Below are 22,252 nucleotides of genomic sequence, written 5' to 3'. Positions count from 1 at the left end.
AGGACCAAAACCAAGGGAGAAAACAGGACGTTATTGCTGACATCAAGAGCATACACAAACAGGCCAGGAAACAACACACAAACTAATCTAAATTTTTAAAAATTTATTTCATTTCATAGTAAGGGGAATAACTATAGCCGTAGCGAACCAGTTTGTTACAAAATTAATTTACATACTTTAGCCTCTACAAACTCACCTTTGAAGAATAAACAAAAACATAAAACAAAAAAAAGATTTCCCTGGACACTGAAGGCTTCAGTGTACTGACTGTACCCCACCAGTGCTGGAGGTGTAGCTGGTTTGCTTTTGTAAAGTGCTATATTGAGATGACTTGGTGCTACCTATGGAAGTTATTTATATATGCTGTATATTCCTCAAATATAAAAATAAATGCTTACTGTATATAAACAGAACAGTATCTTATTAAATGGCATAAACACAAAAAAGTATGAATTCACCTAGGTGTTTAAAATGCACATAGGCATGATAACCATGGATGGGTACCACACACACACTTAAAAAAAGGGATACTAGCCAAAATAGTAAACAGATGATACAGTAGTATTTACAGAAACAATCATGAACCTAGTTTTTTTTAATTAGGACTACGGCAACTGAGAAGCAGGTAGGTGCAATTAAAAATACTTTAGGACTCTCAAGGGATTGATATTTCATGAGAACACCTTATTAATACTCCCTCACAAGACAGTCAAGACCACTTCTGTATGCAGACACTCACACTCTCACTCTCTCTCTCACACACACACACACAAAGTCATTTGAACAAATTGTTTTTAAAACGGATAAACCTGACTTGGAAATTAAGCATACATTAGGCAGTATATACAGAAAACTTTGAAAAAACAAATCAAAAATGTCTTACTGATTAAGACAAAGAAAAAAAAAAAGGCAGTTCTACCCCACAAGACAACCTGTCACCCTTCCCAGCACTTAAAAAAAAAAAAAAAAAAAAAACTGTTTGTTCAAGTTTTGCTTCCAGAAATATAGCAGTCTATGAAGTATAAGGTGTAATTGGTTCAAACACAAACAAAACACATGTACAGTATACCAGACATTTACAAGTACAAGTTTGTTTTCAATGCAATGCAGTTGGCTGGCAAGATGGGCGCTGAACACTGAAGTGCACTGGAGAGAATGGCTCCACACTTAGGCACAGCAGTATATTGAAGGAATAAACAAGTGTCAGTCTAGCAATCCGACTTGCTCTAATGCTAGACAGAGGTTGCACAGGTGGACCACAAGATATAAAGGAAAATATAAAGGAAAACAAATCAAAACGGTTGATACATTACACACAGTTCTCAGCTTATAATATGCATCACTGTACTGGTAAACCAGCCTGGCTGATTTACCAACAGGAATCCAAGAGATTAGAAAAAGCCTAATGAAACATCGCAAACTGGGATCCCCCTTGGGTGCTCATTCAGATTTATAATTTTGTTCCCTGTGATAATGAGAGAGATAATGATATGTTTAAAAAAATAAAAATAGTATTCTGTATGGAGAGGGACTTTTAGATAGGATTTTAGAAGCCTACGGGCTAAAATAAAAAAATATTCCCACATCACAGATGCAACCCTGACATTGGAAGTAAAGAAATATAAGGGCACATGTAATATAGTGGCAAATGGCTAACCGGACAGGCTTAAAGGAACGAAACCCCTTTCAGCTGGGTCTCCAACTCACTCGGCTTGGTTATCGCGCCCTTCTAACCAAATGGAATTGAGTTCAGGTCCCTTCCCTGAACAACTCTGACCTTCTGTCTGTACCATTAAAGCAAACTCTTTTGAAGGCTGGGCAGACAGCCTTGTTTGGCTCTGTCACCCACCCCCACGTCACAAAATGAGTAGCATGACATGAACAAAAAAGAATCAACACTGTCTGCTACACTTCTATTTGGCACAATTTCTGTCACATAACTCACAGTCTTTTCAAAAACAGACATGGCAACTAGAAACTATAGTGCTTTGAATGATAAAGGTAAAATAAAAATAGGCTTGCAAAAAGATGAAAATATATGTACACAAATATATATTGCTTCCCACATAACTAACAGGGGTCTAAACATGCTAAACTTCCAATTTGCTGTTATACATAAAATAAACATTACCAATTTAACTTTTTTTTCCTCTCTTTACAGTCACTGCACAAACCATAAGTGCACATAGTGTCACCATAGAAATTATTTTCTATGACAAGTCTTAAGGTAAAATTTGAAATTGAAAAAGGGATGTATGCCAATCTGTTGGATTAATCTATTGTGCTGTAGCTCAGAGTTTCTGTTCTCTTTTTTGTCAATTAACAATCTGGAGAAAATCAGTTTATGAAAGAATATCAACATTAAAAAGTAGTGATGTTGACTGGAAAAAAACAAAACAGATTTTGGTCACTATAATTGGTTTGCAGCAGCATGGCCAAAAAGTATTCAGCAAGATTTCTGAGCATACTGTACAGGAACATAATATATTTAGCACACATGCACCATAACCATGTATGCACTTATCTATATACACACAGCTTCCTTTATGCAAGGAAGAGGGCTGAATTCAGGACATGTGATGCGTGTGTGTGTGTGTGTGTGTGTGATAGGGGAGAATGTATTCACTGGTTGCAGTACTGCAGCAAGAAAAAGTGACAAAGGCCCAATTGAACTGGAAAGCTTTTGACAGGCGAGGAGAACATTTCAAGTTTGAGTTTAATGGCACGAATATCAGTCTCTCAGGGCTTCTGAAGAGAGGACGGATCTTAACATGCTACATGCTACGACAGGGTGAGTGATGGCTGGCAGGATAGCTCGGACCCTGATCATTAGCAAGTCTTCTATTCGCTTTACAGACCCAAGAGCACTTCACTCTGTTTGTCAGCCCACCCCCTTTCATCCAATGCTATCATTCCTCTCACAGGGTCTGCTGTCAGGACACCTACTCTCTGTGTCTGTGGTCACATACCCTCCCCCCACCTCTTGTGCCTTTTGGTTGCTGCCACTATTGCATTCCAGTTGACTGGTCATGCCTAAGCAATAGCACATGATGTTATATACACATAATATATGGGACCAGCATTTTTGGTGTTCGCTTATTCTAAGAGCCATTTTACAGTGGGGCCTTCCCAAAGCCACTCAGGAGAACAGAGCCAGAAGCAACCATTAGCAATTCAGATAGTTCCCTTCCATTGACCTACAACAATCTGTCCATTTCACATTATAAACCCAGCTTTGCACATGCCTATGGTTATACAATGCAAAATGATTTCATTCACAATATCACCACCAGTGAAAAAATATGTACGGGTTCTCAATTTCACTATGGACTGAGCTCAACTTCAACCAAGCTGAACGTAAAAAAAACTTGATGGATTTGTTTTGTATTTTCCTTATTTTCCATTTCAAATTGAAAAGATATACACACACACATACATTATATATATATATATACATATATACATATATATATATATATATATATATATACATACATATACATATATATACATATATATATACATACATACACACACACACATACATATATATATATATAGGACTGATTTTTGTATACATCAATTATTACTATTCACAGAACAGAAACATTGACAAACAGGGGATGCGAACAGTGTGTACATATATTGTTCATGACTTGTGGCTGTAATGAAGTTATTTTGTACTAAACAGATAAAAGCATGTGCAGGCCCTCATCCATAACGTTACTGACTGGCCTGGTGGATTCACTAAAAGCCAGGAACAATCTCTCAGTTCTCCAAAAAGGATTTCTTTATAAGTGTTCTCATTTTTATATTCACAGGACACACAAAGCAGTCTCTTGTTTTAATGAGAAAGTGAGAATAATTACACCTGTTCAGTACTGTCCTTAACTGAGAGGGAGAATCTCTATAAAGCAAGACTGACAGAAAAGCAACCCAAGCTGATGCAGCTTAAAAAAAGCAAAACAAAAAAAACAAAAAACAAAAAAAAGATACTGTATTTGTGGCTTAGAGTCTGGATCCACAGAAGGGGAGGGACTGAGTTATGGGGGTTGGACGGCCGCATGTTTTGAGTCACAGCAGTGAGACCATGCCACCGTGCAGCTGCTCCATTTCAGTAAGTGTCCAGAAAACAAGACTGGGGCTGCAGCGACACCTGCTGGAGTAAGGACTCTTAGACCGGCTCAGTTCCAGCTGCCAATGCATTCTTCCTGCTTTCATTTTATTCCTGACAAGAAAGAGGGAGAACAAACAAACAAACAAAAAAGAGGCAACAAGCCACAGCTTCCTTTAAAGCCTGCAGGTGGTACACTGGTGTCTCTGATGGATTTCTTCACCATGCTGCCAAGTCTTGTCCAAAACTTAAATACAAATTCCTTAAGTTAATATACTTTCCCATGTAGTCTGTTTAAACAAACTGCCAAAAAATATATAACAAAAAAAGTCCACAAGTGGGTGATACAACAGTTTTTAAAGCTATAGGACCAAGAAGAATGCGTTTCTTCCTTGAAGCCACTTCTGTAACTGCAAGCTCACACACACACACAGGGATCTTCTTTTTCAGATGAAATTGGTATTGTCCATGTCCAGGAAATTTGTAAAAGGGGGCAAAAAACGAAATAAAAACTGTCCTCGAAACAGCTTATAACAAAGAAGGATCCAAAAATAGATGAAAATTCTTATTTTTTTTCTCTCTCGCAAAAAAAGGGTAAAAATATTTGTTTCTGTAAAGTCCCTATTCACAAAGCGCCCAGTGGCAAAGTTCAGGGGTCAAAGGTTAAGGATGGGGACATCAAACAGGTCACAGAGGCCTTCACTTTCGTCCAGGTTGTAGACGTAATCGTGGTCGCCGGGGGGAGGGGAGAGCCGTAGCAGTGGTGAGAAGACTGCAAAAGAGGAGATATCACACATCACGCACACGGGCACAAAACCATAATGCAATATCAAGAGTCAAATGCATCTTCAAGGGCCAAGGGCTCATTCCCAGGCAGTAGATTATTTAACATTATTTGTTTAATGTATTGCTGAGGTTTCATACACCTGTAACTTAATTACACAGTGTAACTTTGAAGGCAATTCATTTTTTTTTCTCTTTTATTGAGAAACCTAGACATGACAAAATATGTATAAGTTCAGTTAGAGAAACACACCTTCTGAAGACATCAGCTCTTCAAGCAGGTCTGCACCAATACATTCTGTGAGGGGGGGGGGGGGGGAAATGTTAATGATAATATTTCTATTTAAATGGAGGCTATAGAGTATATTATAAAATACAGTACATGCATATTAAGGTCATACCTTTTGTGGGGTCAAACATTTCTGGAAAGTCTTTAGGGAAATCCAACACTGGAAAGAAAAGCAAAAAAACATTACCATACATGATCAATTGCTGTTATAAGACTTGCATTGCATTTCTTATTGCTTATGCAGTTCATGCAGACAATCAGCAGATGGTAGTAGCGGCTTAGTTTGTAATCTATTGGTTCAGTGACTGAATTGCAGCTCTAAGTGTTTGTTTCAACTTTAATCCCTTTTATTTCAAGGATGACAAAAAAAACAACAACTTTAGAATGAGTCAGAATTGGCTTGGAACCCCCCTGAATTGAGACGTCTACTGATGAAGTTAACGGCCCAGAATATTAAGGCTCTGAAGGAGGAGTGGAAAGCTTCCTTTGGTCAAGGACGACTGAATATTCAAAAATCTTTAACTACATTTAAAATCTGTAAAGAATAAGTAGGTACTACTGTGATAGGAATCATACATTTTTGTCAACAAATTCTTGACTGTGAATTAATAACTTTGCTTTCCATGCACACTGCAAACAAATACAACCTACCTTAAAAACTAGGTCTGTGCGAAATTGCCTAAAAATAAAAATCTCTACTTTTTCCAAATTTATGGATGATTTAGTTTCTCTAAAACAAATTAAAAATGACCAAGACATATTCAAACATATGTATTTTATGTATAAAAAAAATAAATAAGCACTTGTCTTCTGTATCAACTACGCCCTCATGTGCAATAACAGTTGTGTAAGAATAACATAAGCACAGCACCTCCTGCAAGGCTGTCATCATTGTGTACACTTTTTTCTTTAATAAAATTGATGAAATGCCTCTAGTATGCTATCCCTAATTTAAAAAAAAACTATTAGCAACATAAGAACATTTCTGAACAATGTTCCTTCAGAACAATGTTCCTTTAGTTTCCCTTAGTTTGGTTGTGAGGAGAACAAGCCTGTCTCTTGCCTCTGGCTTGAGGCATGCCCTGTGGCATATTACAATTTTCACACCTGTACTGAAGACCCTCTCTGAAGGGGCACTTGTGTAGATGTGGACCATATCTTTTGCACTATTGAAAAGTCACTGCGTCTTTAATTTCCGTCCACGGAGGCCCCTTCTCGTCATATGGGATGACAATGGAAAATTAAGCAGCTAATGTTAGCTGCCTTTTAGCAGGGGGTTTGTGAGTGGGACAGGAGCTAGCATTTGCATCTCGCAATGCCACAATTTGCTCCCATTCGATGCATGTTTCTATTACAGGTGCTGGAATAGGTTTATCATACTGCCACTTTTATTTAATTTCTACATCACAGTGGTTTGCTCGAAGTCGAACTTCATAAAACCAGACCATTTTCATATCACTGAGGTGACATTACTGCCTTTTTTCGTAAATATCTCATTGAGGTAGATTGCTGCCATCTTTGTAGTGTGTCTGACTGACTGCCAATAGACGGATAAGCAGCATACTTACACAGACATGTACACAACACACACAAACAAGCACACATGAACACAGAAACCTCAGGTGGGCAAGTGTCCACTGAGCTGGATTAAACAATGCACAGACCAGGAGAGTCCAAGGAGAGAAACTATCACAATATTAATTAGCCCCTGGGAAAACTACTGTTGTAGCATGTAGCAATGAAGCAAAGCTGCAGTTTAATCTCTCCAAAAAGTACAAATATCACACTCAGTCAGGAACGCGCTCACTTTTCAAGACTGTCATCAGAGCTCTAGAGCTCTTAAAGCGCCTGTGGTTCTAAGTAAGTTTAACAGCATTTTCCAAATAAAAAAAATAGTACTTAATTAAAAAAAAAAAAAGTACTTAATTTTATGCACAGACTTTAGTCATTTCAGTAGCTCCCATATGGCACTCTCTCCCCTAAAGAAGCTGGATTACCACATAAGGTATTTTTATCTGCTGCAACATTCAGACGCATGCTAACAGTCATCATTCCATACAACAGTAAAAAAAAAAAAAAAAAAGTGTGTGTGTGTATATATATATATATATATATATATATATATATATATATATATATATATATATATATATATATATATATATATACACACACACACACACACACACACACACACATATAGCTTATATATAAATTAATAATATATAATGTACATTGAAAATATATATTTGAAAAGACTCGAAGCTAAATTTTTACAGCCACTGTAAAATTTTAAAAACAGAGCAGACTGTGTTGTAAATGTACAGTAAACCTTTCAACATTGTCTCACTGTACAGACACACACTTGCAGCTGCCTGGTTCCTGCAGGAAACAACGGCCTTCCTGTATTTCCGGAATACCCAGAAAGTGTCTCCCCAGGGCAGAAGTCAGTGTGACCGTTGGAACTACTCCCCAGATGCCAGCTGGGGTGCCTGCCTTACCCCCAGCCCCCCTGCCAACCCCCCACTTCCCCCACAACCATTACCCTCTTTGACACACAGGAAAGCAGAAAGACTGTACATTCAAAGCATAAATCTAACCAGTTATCTCCTCATGCCACCTGTCTAGTGCTAAATTAACTATCTGTGTATGAATGTAGGATTATTATTAATCCAAAACACTGTTTAGCTTCAGTCGTGTTGGGACTTATGGGATGCCAAATTGTCCCAATGTTAAAAAGACTGCAGCAACTCAGTGAAATGTCTATATAAATCAGAGATACTACAGGTTCCTTTCTTAGGCCTCCTCACCTCATTTACAAACACTGCGGTGTCTCTTGTAGGATTGTAGGATTTTCCCCTCTGGTAGCATTATAGTACATTCAAAAGCTTTGCGACCCCACTTGGGTTATGTAACGTTTTATGAAATTCCTTCCTGAGTTTTGGGTTTGGAACACAAGTACATTTGGATGAAATTGCTGGCCAAATACGTTTTTTCCTTTATGTATTAATTTTAATAAAGATCTTGCTACTTACTCATTTCAGAACCTGCTGCAGGAAAGCTTACTTAATAACTAAACTGTTATGAATGACTCAGGGGTGGGAGGGGAATTACCACAGATTAGACAGCAACCAAAAGAGAAAAAAAAAAAAAAAAGGGCCCCCGAGTGCACGCATCAGACGTTAACCAGGCTGAAGAACCTTAAAAGGCTTGACTTCTGACAGAGGACTGCAGCCCCACGCTTCTGCTCAGGCCTGGTTGGGTCAGTTATAAAAGAATGTGGAGATCAGAAGGAAGTAAACCGGTTTCTCCTGGAGCCCACCCAGTGACGAGTTCCATGTTGAAACTGTAGATTACGTATTCAAAGTTTGCATGCGACTGACACCTACATCAACCACTACACTTACGTGCATCAGCTGTAGAATAACCTACTTGACCTGAGACATTCCTTCTTCCTTAGAAAACATCCACATAGGAAGCAAGTTAAATTAAGACCTAGGAACGAACGTGTTACACTTACTTTTAAGGTTGGTCTTTTCTGAATAGCAAAAGTTAGACCCTGCAAACTAGTGTGTATTTCGCTCCAAGTAAAGTCGTCCATTAAGAAGAATAAATCATATTAAGAATATAAATATGGGCACGTTTTACTGGTGTTGCAGAGACGAGTTTGAAAGCGTAAAGATACATATTACATATTCTTACTTCTCTCTCCAGAAGCTTCTTTGATCATAAAAACTCTTCTAAATCTTTCCTGGACTACTGTTCTTGCTTTTGGAACTACTCCTGCAAGGCGGGTGAATCCATTATTTAACAGATTGACCAGGTTGTGTGTCAGCCACAGTTGATTTGGGCTTTCACTAGAGGTCAATGCATTGCCCTGCCCTTTTCTACAGAGATGCTTCTATTCTACAAGCTGCACGGCAACAGAAGGGGAGCAGTGGAGCTCTGTGCTGCTATGAAATTCAGCTCAGGGTGGTTAGGGGAACACATTACACTACCTTCACAAGAAAACCGAATATGAACACCATCCTATTCTACTGTGTGAGCTTTCATAAACTCTGCGAGACACAAAAGATACACAGGTAATCAAGAATTCTGAGTAGGGGAAGCAGATGAACTGGGGCTCCTCAACTTCCCAGAGGAGCTATACAAAGATATAATATCCGGTTTCACACCTGAATTCAACAGATGTTGAATGTTGAACACACTGCACCTAAGACCCCACTTCCTGTCTCCCAGCATTTCTTTCCTGTGATAGACAAGTCTTCTCAGAGAGGGACCTTTCTGTTCACACAGGCCTTCTATCACAGTCATTAAGGACTACCTATTAATTACTTTTCCTCAGCTAGTAAAGTACAGTATTTAATAAGATTACACAATGGCTATTTGCCAAACAGTGAGGTTTGGAGCAAACAAAGTTTCCAGAGGTTTACTCGATAGCTACAGAGCACTTACATTCTGAAGGATCTGATTTGATAGGTTCAAAGACAACAGAAGGGGCCGGAAGAGAGGAACTGCTGTCCAATGATGCAGAAGATTGAAGGGCTTGGGTGTCCAATGATGACGTCTGACTGGCTGCTGTGTCTGTTGTGGGGTGGGCGAGGTCAAGTGCACTAGGAGTGTTGCTGGGAGGTTCTACTGTTCAGAAAATGTGGACACAGAGAGACGACGTTCAGTAAAGGGCAAACAAATGTCGCTAAGCAACACAAATGATTACCAAGTTTAATTTATTTTTTGTACCTGTGTAGTGTTATTTCCTAATCGGTTATGCCTCAAAAATATAGAAAATGGCTATTATTCCCCACAAACTTTGCTTTTGTGACCAGGACAGTGATATTTTGAAATGTAACTATATCCAATGAGGAAACTGGCGACTTTGTGTCTTTTCGTTCACAAAGTCAGAAAAAAACAACATATGAATCCAAATTAACATGTATTTATACTAAAGTAACACAAAAATGACTACAAAAGATTTAGAAGCAAGTAGTTTTGAGATTTACGATTATACTGTAAATACAAAAAAAAATCTTGCTTCTATACTGTGGAAAAAACGATAACTAAAAGTAAATGCCTTCTAATTTTAGTTCACTAAAATGTGACGAAATGAAAATTCAACAAGACTAAGAGGGCAGGTAGCGGTTTCAGAGTCCAATCATAATTATGCATGCCTTCATGCGGACATCGCATTTGTGTAGCGCTACTTATTGCAGTTCTGCGCTGCTCCACCTATGGGTTACAGTAGGGCTTAGCAATATGCTTATGCTTTTAATATCACTTTAAACATGCAATTGTTTGTGTATCAGCGGGGGAAGTCTTTGAAAATTAAATGTTAATGCAAAAGCCATTTGAAATCGTAATATTTTCACCGAATATGCATACTGGAATATAAAAATGCAAATAGGATGATTGTATTTGCATTCTGACCTAAATAACACATGCAACTGTTGGATTACATTATATGCTTCCATACTGCTCTTGTAACTTTGAATTACAGTAATTTGTGACCATGAATTTTACAATAGCTGTTTGTGACTTGATTTAAAATACATTTCAAATTAATTAATGAATTAATACATTTATGTTTTGCATACAACCACTAATTGATATAAACATCTGGAATCAGACATAATGCATAATGCTGATAATGAAGTAAAAAAACAAATACATGGACTAAAACTAGACTAAAATGACAAGAGTTTTCATCGACTAATATTAACTAAAATTAATGAAAGATTAAATTACTAAAATGTGACAAACTTATAAGCATTTTAGTCAAAAGAGTAAGACAAACAATCTTAAATAGCTGCCAAAATTAACATTCTAGAATGGCATTTCAAAGGGTTTCTGAAAGTAAAAACATATCGGACCCAAGTCCCTGTGGGGGAGAACGCTGGAGCTTGGTGCCAAGGGGGTTAGCAGATCAGCAAAGATCTGGCTCCACCTTGTACTGGAGGATATGAGAAGCACACAAACCAAACATCGACGCACACAAGGCTTTATTTTTCCTGGGGGAGAGTAGAGATTGGGGAGGAGCACATACCGGCAGCGACAGCTGGAGGTGGCGCAGAGGCTGTGGTGGGCAGGATGCTGTGACTGGCGGGCGCGGGAAGGGGAGCGGAGGGCAGGGGCTGGGGGATGCTGGGCTGGGCGGCACGTTTGGGGGTGGCAGGTGTGCTGGACGTGGGCAGGCTCTGGAACAAGTCATCAGGCGGGGGCACTGGCAGCACCACGGGGGGAGAGCTGGCCGTGTCCTTGTTCACCAGCAGCACCTCAATTGGCCCCGTCGTGCTCTTCAGGTGGATCTGGTACTTCTTCTGCCCGTTCATGACCTGCACAGGGATATAGATATATACAGATATATACATACACACACACACACGAGTTCAGTTAGCATTAAAATGACCATACATCAAACTGTTGTGTATCATGATTGTCAGGAACAATTTTTTTGGCCAAGGATCAGATGCTTTATCCAAATTTGGAAATCTTAAGCAATGATATAATGATAGCAAAGGATCAATTATATCAATTACACAACTGTAAATTGTCCCGATTGCACTTCATAGCAGCGACTGTACTGAAGGCACACCCAGCACATTCTAGATTAAGTGTTACGTCTGATTCTAATTTTAATTGTTCATGTTGATGCATTTCTAGCTACAGGGAGAGTAAAAACAGACAAAACACTCAAAAATTAAGGAAAAAAGCAGTGCCCTAGCACAGTAAATAGAAGCACTAATGCAAAACTGTGAGGACCTACCCCTTCTGGTATTGGCACCTCTAACTGTGTGCCTGATGGAGCCCGAATGGCCAACAGGGTATCTCCTAGAAAAAGATGGGAGAGTTTCAGTTTGGTAGAAACATACAAGGATACTTTAGGGAAATTAAATTAAAACAAAGGTTGTAAAATTCTAGTGGTAATTCAAAACCCTAGCATCTGCTCACACTAAACCTCAACCACCCAACACCATCAAAATAATGCAGTCCCAAGACAGTTATCAAACATCAGGCAACGTTTCTAAGTGGGGGGGAGAGAAGGAAAAAATAAAAAATTAACTACCTTGGAAGCAGCCGCAGATGTCTTCATGGGTAACATACGCTAATGTTTCCATCTGTTAAGGGCCAAGAAGCTGAGTAATGTGACAGAGCCCATTCACAGTGAGACAGGGAGGTGGCACACAGAGACTCAGACAACCACCTAGCAAACCCTGGGGAGCAGTTGCCACTGGTTTAGCAAGAAAACTACAGGCCACAAGCAGGCTGATAACGCAGGAGTAATCCATCCGGAATGAGAGTAGAAGGAAGGAAGTTTTATTTATGTTTGAGTCAAAGTGACAAAGCAGGTTTGACAACTTCAAACACTACGGTACACCTCAAGAGTGATCCTGTTCTAGATTATTAGCGCAAAACATTACATTTACATTAAGGAAGCAGGCAAAAAAGAAGATAGAATTGCGAGATATTTCTAAAAGATTCACACCACACGTACATGCCAATGTATTAATATGTCAGTCAAAGGGTTTCCACTGATGAGTGCTAAAAATGATTATGGAGTGAAAAACTGTGCCGTTCCAAACTGCAGGATTTTTGGGGGGATTAGTCTATAGAAAATTCTGGACCAGTGTGCTGAAAATCCAGCACTTGAGGTCCAAAGCTAAAAACAGGTTAAACAAGCTTGTTAAACCCATGAGCTCTCGAAAATTGGTAAACACTGACTCATTACAAAAAAATATTTGGTTGGACAGGCAGCAAGGAGTGCGGGAAAGGATATCTGCTGTTCTGCGTGTCGTCCGTGACGTTCTTGATGCTCTGCTGCACCCACACCTTCTGCTGGTCCAGCTCGTGCTCCCGCCGGTCCAGCTCCTCCAGCTCTGCCTTCAAGTCAATCAGCTTGTCTGCGATCTCCCGCGTGTTGCAGCCGGGGCCCACCCCCCTGAGGACACACAGGACACACAGAGGACAGGTCAGCGGCACTGCTCTCCAGGGGGCCACAGCATCATAAACAATGATGGCACACTGACAAAGGGACAGTCACTCCCAGTTGAGTCTAGCTCAAGACAATGCATGTTGTTTGATTTTGTCAAACCAAAAGACACCTTTACAACAGAATATCTATACGCATCTTTTATATATTTTTTCCTCATTAGCTGTGAAATATGCCCAGAACTCACTTCCACTGGATGCTGTTCTTGGATTTCTTCTCGATCAGCCCAATCCCTTCCAGAACGTTTGTGATGTCATAGATGCGCCTCTTCTGCCTGACTGCGAGGGTGTCGGCTGCCTACAGAGATAGGAAGAGGAAGGTGTCACACATGAACTCAGTGCTGAGCAACAAAGTCAAAGAGCAAACAGACGGGTTCCACACTGTGTAGTACTATACATCACTGCATGTTGCTGACAACAGTCTTGCACTGACGACCATTTGCTGCTACAGATTAGCATCTCTGAGAAAACTGTGTTGTCCTGCAAAGTAATCAAAGTGAAAGACAGAAGACTTTCACTAAATCCCCCACTGAAATGTTTTGTATTAGAAGAGAGAAGCATATCCAGCAGTAGACTGAGTCACTGACAGTATCATATGTGCAGAAGCCCCCCTGACCCCCCTTGCATTACCACCTCAGAACCCATCAACACAAGCAGTTAAGAGTAGCACAGTTATGGGCAGAACTGCACAAAATGTAGAAAAAGGAAAAACTGGTGGGAAATGATTCTATGGATTCTGGCTCTGGGAATTCCAACACCAGTGTCTCATCTCTGAAGAGATGGATCATCATGCTGTTGCACCAACACTCCACATGGGGGCCAAAAACAGTACAGAGATTAAAGGGGGCTGGGGGCAATATTTTTGCATCTTCTAAATGGCTAGGCCAAAGTAGAAAAATAAGTACTTTTTACAGACAGACATATACAATCAGACTAATGCCCATCCCTTTACTGTTCAACTGACGGTGATATATGCAATTCACACAGTCATTTAGGTACTGCTGACAAAGGAAAACACTCAATCTTTCTAGGAGCAGCAATGAAAGCTGTCGACTCGAAATTACTGCGCTCTGAGGATCACCCTGCACTCTGCACAACAGCAGCCAAAAGCGCTAGTGGAACTTGGAGTGTGACAGCTTTGATTGTATTAGGACATGAAGATGAGAACATACTCTGAGCAGACTGGTACTAGAATACCATAAGCTTTCTCACCCTCCTACTTGTAACCCTAGCCTATGTCAAAACATTCTACCATTGCACAGCTTTGAACTTCACGAGCTGGGCAGTGCATTCATCACCTTTGGTTGCAGCTGACCCCAATTGACCTCTAATGGTGCATCCAGACAGTTTGATTTTTTTAAACTGTGAATACCTCCCTGGAGTATAGTGGCATCCTCCCTCTCGAATTAGAATCAATGCGTTTTACTTGTCACAAGAACATCATCATTAAATCTTTAAACAGTTTCCCAACCTTCAAAAACTACCCCGATTTGTCAAATTCTTCAGACTTCCCCAAATCACAAACACAAAGCAGATGGGATATGAGACATTTCGACAGACATATTCTTTGAACTACAAGTAAGCATGTTTTGCAATGCAAACAAAATAAAAACTATATAAAACGAGCATACTCCCAAATAAAACCAATGAATTTTCCTCAGCAGATGTAACCAGATTAATTTAAAGGCCATCCATTCAGAATAATAACCCACATCCTCCTAAATGGGGGAAGACTTGTGGTGGGAGGGTAAAACTGCAGTGATAACATCTTGTCAGAGAGAGTACTCCACTGAGCATGGCTTGGAAGTATCAGCTCCATCAATTAGCTTCCACCCCGAGTTGATGGAGTTCGCTAGAATAGCTCTTCCCTCTCCACAGGGAAGCACGCTGCAACAGACAGGCATGCTCTTTCTGGAGAATTCCCATGTTCACACAAGGCACAGCACACCCAGCTGCTTCACCACAACCAAAATGAGCTGTGCTTACAATATGGACTCCAGTGAAGGTCACGATTCCTTTCCATTTAATCAGATGAATAATCATAGCATTTTCCAGCTCTTGTTTACATGTCAGACACACACACTGCCTCTCTCTCTCAAAAACACACCTTTCTCAGTTTTATTCTTTTCCTTTTGTCCCTAAAATATGTCTTTCACTCTGCTGTTTATGTCAAAGATAAATTGGTCACAACCATTTTGCTGCATATTCTTTTCAAACAACATGGAAATGGAAGTGAATTCAAATGCCCCACAACGGTGAGATTCCCTTACAGCAGGAAAAGCAGGGCATTTCTATGGATTGGTGATTCTGGGCACATGACTCATCACCAGCCGCTTCAGGAATGTTGAAAATGGTAGGTGGACGCCTCACAAAGATGTGACAATGTTATTCTAGGCGATAATAAAAAGAGAAAACACCCTTCTGTTGCTGATAACAAATGCACTGACACCATCACACATGTCACAGCTTTAGGCTGGTTTTGACTTTCACAAAGGACATGGGCTGAAGAGCTGATGCTTCAGTGCCTGCACTATGGGACCCTGCCTCAGTGGTGCACAGCTGTGGTCTTTCACTCTGTCAGTTACATATCAATGTTTAAAATCATCACCTGTTTGCTTAAATGCATGATGGGGGGGGGGGGGGATTTCAAGCAAGCAAGAAAACCTCTTCAAGCCTACAGCCCTGCACAAAGTGAATCTCCTTGGAGCCTGAAACAAAGGAACCTGATGTGTGCACAGCCTTGCAAACCACTTTCTCCCCTGAGCGTGATGCTAGATGTGCAGGTGTGACAGGCATGCCTATCCTCGCTGTGCTCAGTGCACACCACACTTATCCCTTTCCAGGGGGAAAAAGCCACTGTAGGACACACTGCTGATTTGTCTGCTGCACCACTGACACACTTGATAGAGCTGGGTCATTGCAGAGCCACGTATTCAGAAAGGAAACCGATTATTCACTGCAGTCGTTGCGCAGACAGCAAAGAGTTAATCATTACCCAACTACAACAGTCAAAGTGAAACGCTTGCTGTGTAACTGAAGGAGCTCCCTGGCATACTCCTCTGAATGAGCCAGAAATCTGTTAGTGCTCCTGTGATAAATGAGCATTTCAGACCTGCAATTCAAACATGACCAGAGAAGGAAAAGCATACAGAACAGACTATTACATCTGGTTAAATGACAAAAGCATCTTATGTTATTGTAGTCATAATAATCATTTGAAAAAATCACTTAATGACTGAGAGACTGCATCTACGACAGGACTGTGTAGCTGTATAGAAAATTTTATAGAAACTGCATGGATTATTATTTCTAATACAGATGCCAATAGGACATAGAATATAAGAATCAGGATTGGATCGCATTTCTGTTTGTCTTAATGCATCATCAGATATTTATTATGGTACCAGCTAAGAAGGGTGTTTTGTGGATATTTAAAATTCCAAAAGGTATGTAACAGTGCATTTGAGTAACAATACTCTTACACATGTTATCTGGCGACAAAATAGTTAAATAAGCCGCCGGGTGTGGGCAACTACACTTTGCTAGTTTGTTGCACCGGAACTTATACTAGTCTTCAGTGATATTTTTAGATTTATTGTTGTTATAAAGTATAACTAAAGTTACAAGGCTTTCAAAACCGAAAGAAAAAAAAACCTTCTTGGTGTACAATCTGTATTCAATTGCACACACGCCAACACACTCTCTTGAAAATGAAATCTGACTCTTGGAAATCCCCATTCACTCCAGAGAGGAGCATGGTGTTGTTTGAAACAACAACATGATTCAGTTTTAAGTGAAAAGTGATGATCTAGATAATGGGCTTTCGTTTTTAGAGCTTTATATAATGCGAGTAAGTAGTATTTCAATCTATTATGCGTAGCATGAACTAATATTCTAAACAATTAATAGAAAATACGATACCACATTGTGCGCATCTGCATCACACAGGGAAGCTGTCAAAATTAGTATATGGGCTCAAGTCTTAACATCTAAGCTTGCGAATTATTTTGCTGCGGTGCAGGACGTGGAAGCACAGCAATAAGTCCGCAAAACAAATGAGATGGGTGGCTTTGTCAGAAGCGTCTCCTCTCAACACAGATGCATTTAGGTATGGGACTAAACATCAGGGTTTCTTGCTGCACGATTCCCCAGCATCCGTGTGGCCTCGTATAACACAAGGGACTTGCATAGACAGTTGCCGAGAAGCAAAAACAATGCTTCCCACCTGAGTAAAATAAACCCGTTTAATATACTCCAATAATAAAGAGTCGGTCACACTTACTACTTTGAGATCCAGTACTCCGTCCTTGGCCTCTTGCAGTAAAGTCACAAACTTGGTGGTGAGCAGACCCAGACTCTTCTCGTGTCGGCTCGGGGTCTGGGCCTGGAGCGGCTCGGCCATGGCAGCCAGGTCTGTCCAGGGAGGGTCCGCTGGCTCGGCTCGATTCGGCTCTGGTGGGTCGCTCTCGTCCCCTATCTGCTCTCGGCCTCAGCACCGCCCTGCAGCGGGCGCGGACGCTAAGCAGTGCCCGAGACACCGCAGCCCGGGATCGTGTCTCGGTTCAGATCTGGTGCAGGTTCGGTTCGGTCCGGGCCGGTTTGGTTGGGGCTCCCAGTTTCCAAAAGCCACTCGGCCTGTAGCCACCCGGCAATGAGGTCTATGGTATGGAGCCGTTAGGGGAGCACTGCATGCTGGGATCGATTTGAACCGCAGGGGCCGTCTGCAAAGGGCACTTTCTAATGACTATGGTACAACAAAATGGGGAAAATAATTTAGGTCTGTCAACCATTAATAATACCCAATACATGTGAAATAAAACAAATAAAAAAAGAGTATTCAGAGTTCCCAAATTATGCACAAGACCAACAGTGATGTAGTCTAAATACTCTGAGAACAAAAACGAGGTGTATTTAGCTTGCAACCAGTAATACACAGCTCTGGAAAAAAATAAGAGACCACTGCAAAATTATTAGTTTCTCTGGTTTTACCATTTATATGTGTTTGGGTAAAATGAACATTTGTGTTTTATTCTATAAACTACTGACAGCATTCCTCCCAAATTCCAAATACAAATATGAACGGAATGGAATGGCTGCCATACATGTAGAGATGCTGATTTAAGAAAAATGTGCAGTGGTCTCAATTATTTCCAGAGCTGTCTACCCTGTTCATATTGCAAAAGCACACCATTTTAAAATATATGTAGTTCTTTAGTTTTCAAGTCGTGGTATTTCAACCATTCTGTTTTAGGTGGCACATATAGATTAGAAAGCTGTCCGGTTTCTTACATGATGTATATACAACCACACAACGCAACACAATCGTGCACTAGATGTGTGTGCATATCTATATCTATATCTATATCTATATATCCTTACAACCGACATGTAACTAGTGTACAGCGCGATAAAAAAACAACAACACTTCCCACAGATAATTTCTTTCGTTTTTAAAATCCCACCTCCCAATGAAATCTTCCAACAAGAACAGCGCATTGCTGCTCTTTAAATGAAACTTCCTGCTCCGTCAGGCCTCGGCGCTCTGGGAGACGCACACTGCCATTCTGCCCGGACAGCCGAACCAATGATTTCGGACATGCGCACAGGGAGCATCGCAAAATAACAAAGCGTAGAGAAAGACGCATTGACTGGCTTCCATTAATTCGAAGTGTTATATATTTTTATTCATTCTTACATAGATTTCCAATGTTTGTCAGTAGGGTTGCATATAATCTATTGAGTAACCTTTAAGTCTGTGATGAAAACACAATGGGGAAAAGTCCATCACAGACTGAGAAACAGATTTATACATTAAGGTGTTTATTAAAGCATTATTCAGCCCTTCTTTCCAATGGAATCAGTCAAGACTACTTACACATTTTGTCTTTAACTAGTGCCTCTCTGAGGACAGCCAAGGGCAGTTTGTATTTCCTAAGGGGAAGCAGTAGATTCTTCCAGTACACTATTCTCATTTCAGCACACCTTGGCATTTTCATAAGCACAACTACACCACCTGGTGTGGAACAAGTCAGCACTATGGGTAATTTCTCACTGATAATAAACTTGGACTGTTGAGCAACATGTCCTTCCAGGGAATAGCTCTTATTTTCTTCTATCAACAATGGCTCTTTATGATAATTGTCAGTGTATCACTGATCTTTACAGTGCACATGTTGAAAACTTTACTGTAGAATATAAATCATGCATTTATATTCCTCTCCTTATATTCCCTCTCCTGTTCTCTCTTCTATAGATAACTTAAAACCCCTGCTGTTTAAAATAATTAAAAGGCTCTAATTTAGGAAATTATTAGTTCAGTTAAGGGTTCAATTAAGTAATTGAAACATTGGACAGATCAAAAACCAGCAGGGTAGGGGGTCCTTCAGGAGCAGTGTTGGGAACCACTGATTTAGGGGAAAGCTCAGCCAAGTGAATATAAACTTGTTTTGTTTGTTTTCATGTTACAGCAATGATTCCTGATATGATGCTGTTGAAGTGCAATATGTTTCTTTCACCAGAAACACTATGCCACAATGCCCTGTGCAGCCTGTACCTTCCCTGTGCCACCCCTCTTCCCTCAGCATCTCACAACTTAAACCTATAAAATAATAAACACTGCACTGCCAGCCATACTTCCATATGACCAGGTAAAAAAAGTTGGTTCTGATTTACTGGCCACGTGTCTTGTATGCAACACAGTTAATGTTGAAGAAAACACTGTTCTTCAACTAAGTCAACAAGTTTGTGTATTTGTTTAATACTGAGTGATGCACTGTGTATATAAGTAGCATTCCATGGCTGTGTAGAAATCCCTCTGCAGGGCCTTTTCTAAATCCTCCCATTGCAGTGTTTAGAGGAAACTAAAAAAAGTTCCCAAGGGAAGGCAATGCCCTGCTACGATTGCATGTCTGAGGAACTGGATTATTCAGTCATCTCAGAAACCCCCTCCTCTCCCCCCCTGCTCCCTGCTCTTCCTCCTGTGTGGGAATAAAGGAACCCGTCTCACAACTGAATGGTGGCCAGCCCGCCCACTCCTCAGCCCACTGATGAAAGCAGCCAATCACAGTGCATGTCTTGAAGTGGGCAACTGGAGAAAGAGCAAAGTAAACGTATTTTACATTTTACAAATAAAAACATTCAACATTTTAATTCTTGTGATTAAATTTTTTTATAATCAATTACTAAAATCACTTAAAAAATTTAAAATCTCAAAGTGATTAAATTCAAAATAACTGAACATGTGCATAAAAAGAAAAACAAATGTGCTAAAAGCAAACCTGCTAACCAACAAAAAATGTCAAATACATTGAAAATAAATTAAAATGAATCGGACAAATAATAAAAAAAATTATAAAACAAGAAAAATAAAAAACAAACCAAAACAGTCCAATTCATTTAAAATTAAAACCAAACGGCCAATGCATTTGACAAAGAAATATAACAAAAACAACCCAAAAAACAATCAAACTAGTGTTTTTAAAAACAACTAAATCTTTAAAAACAATTAAAATTCATTTTTAAAATTCATTTTAAAATATAATCTTTCATAAAAGAATTAAAAGATCTTGGCTCGGGCTCCAGCAGGGGGAGATGGTCGTCCCCGGAGGTGGGTCCCATCAAGGGATCCTAAGCTCCCCCAGATCTTTTATGTGCCAGATCTTGTAGGCTTCCTCCTTGCCCCTCTGATGGACCTCCAGATTGACATACTCACGAATGAGTACCATGCCCCTCCGTGCGGTGACAATCGGGTCCAGCTCCTGCTTATTAAAAAGGCAGATGTTCCGTCCCTCCCACAGGGCCTGTTTCACTGCGCAGACGACATGCCACCAGCACCTCAGGGAGGGAGATGTTATTCCCTTGGCAGGGCCATAAAGGATCCGCTGGGCGGTCGTCCGCACAGGAACGGCAAACCTGCGGAGGAACGGGAAAAACAGGAGCCAGACCCTGCAGGCGGAGGGGCAATCGCTAAAGATATGCGTCTCCGTCTCCTTCCCCAGGCAACCCTTATAGGGGCAGGTGTCATAAGGAGCTATGCCCCTTCCGTGCATGAATTCTCGGGTGGGGAGACACCGACTCACAGCCATTCAGGAGACATCTTTCTGCGTATTCGTGAGGCAAACGTGCGTAGCGTTAGCCCAGATAAACCGGCAGGTTTCGGGAGGGAAATCTTCTATCCGGCTGGTCTCCTGGGTAGATCTCATCTGGCTACAGATGGTCTTATAATCCCAGGAGGCCAGCATGACTTTATGGAGGCCTACTTCGAGCGCAAAGGCTCGGAGCGCCCTGTAGAACGGCGGGGGATCCCACGAGTGCGGCCTGGTGTTATCCATGGCGCAGAGGCCGAATGGTCTCAGGCTGCTGGCAAAATAAAAGCGGCCTGGATGTTCTTGACCACATAGGCCAGCCCCTGCACCTTTATCAGCCGCACAACGTCCGGGACCCCCCTGCCTCCATCCAGGGTACCCTTCACCATCTGCACTCTTTTCAGCCTCTCCATTTTGCTCCCCCAGACAAACCGAAATATAATTCGGGTCACTAGTTTTGCGATGACCTTGTCTTGGGGGAAGATCATTCCTACGTAGAGGAGAAAGAGCAAAGGGCACCACTATTAAGGAGTAATTTAAACATCATTGTCCCAACCAATGGTAAAATTGGTGGAGATGGCTATTTAACGGTGACCAGTAACCAAGGTGTTGCTGCTGACAACTCCAGGACAGTTCCTGTGAGCTTCTATCTGCAAGAGGAACTGAATTTTCAGAGATGGAGAGTCATTAACCACTGTTTTTTTCTCTCTATGATTTCTATTCTCTTACTCTTATGACCCCTGCTACACGCCGACACATACATATATTTATATTTAGTTTTGGAGAAATAAATGCTTTTATTTACAGTGCACATGATCATAACAATAGACAAAATCCCCAAACAAAACCAAACTCTTCTTCGAACCTAAACCAATACACATAACAGATCCCTATCTAAACATATAATAACAGAAACACATGCAGCAAACAATCAAAGTCCATAATCCATAAACAAATAAACAAATAAACTCTCTGCCTTTCCACAACTTCCCTGTTTTA

General features: G+C 40.6%; 1 protein-coding gene across 3 annotated transcripts; it reads right to left on the bottom strand.

Annotated features, from left to right (window-relative positions):
* Nucleotides 1–88: 88 nt before the first annotated feature.
* e2f4 (E2F transcription factor 4) lies at nt 89–18,720 on the bottom strand. Of its 3 annotated transcripts, none has more exons than XM_066713632.1 (11): nt 18,632–18,720; nt 17,452–17,913; nt 13,358–13,467; nt 12,958–13,119; nt 12,247–12,290; nt 11,947–12,011; nt 11,227–11,515; nt 9,642–9,821; nt 5,299–5,346; nt 5,151–5,195; nt 89–4,886 (listed from the first exon to the last, which is right to left on the bottom strand). In XM_066713632.1, exons 2-11 carry the CDS (start codon nt 17,569–17,571, stop codon nt 4,771–4,773), a joined length of 1,179 nt encoding a protein of 392 aa, XP_066569729.1. In that variant the 5' UTR covers nt 17,572–17,913; nt 18,632–18,720; the 3' UTR covers nt 89–4,770. The 3 variants fall into 3 exon arrangements, with proteins under 3 accessions (XP_066569729.1, XP_066569727.1, XP_066569728.1); XM_066713630.1 differs by having other exon boundaries at nt 9,642–9,824; nt 18,632–18,719; XM_066713631.1 differs by lacking the exon at nt 18,632–18,720 and having other exon boundaries at nt 9,642–9,824; nt 17,452–18,025.
* Nucleotides 18,721–22,252: the final 3,532 nt, after the last annotated feature.

The sequence above is a fragment of the Amia ocellicauda genome, chromosome 9, assembly GCF_036373705.1.
Source record: "Amia ocellicauda isolate fAmiCal2 chromosome 9, fAmiCal2.hap1, whole genome shotgun sequence".
NCBI lineage: Eukaryota > Metazoa > Chordata > Actinopteri > Amiiformes > Amiidae > Amia > Amia ocellicauda.
This window is presented reverse-complemented; position numbering and strand designations above follow the sequence as displayed.

Excerpts from the sequence above, each read along its gene's own strand:
- e2f4 (XM_066713630.1), bottom strand. The coding sequence starts at position 17,571 with ATGGCCGAGCCGCTCCAGGCCCAGACCCCGAGCCGACACGAGAAGAGT. Across the intron at positions 13,468-17,451 it reads GAGTACTGGATCTCAAAGTA|GCAGCCGACACCCTCGCAGT; the intron begins GTAAGTGTGACC and ends CTATCTCTGTAG. Across the intron at positions 13,120-13,357 it reads AAGAACAGCATCCAGTGGAA|GGGGGTGGGCCCCGGCTGCA; the intron begins GTGAGTTCTGGG and ends GTGTGTCCTCAG.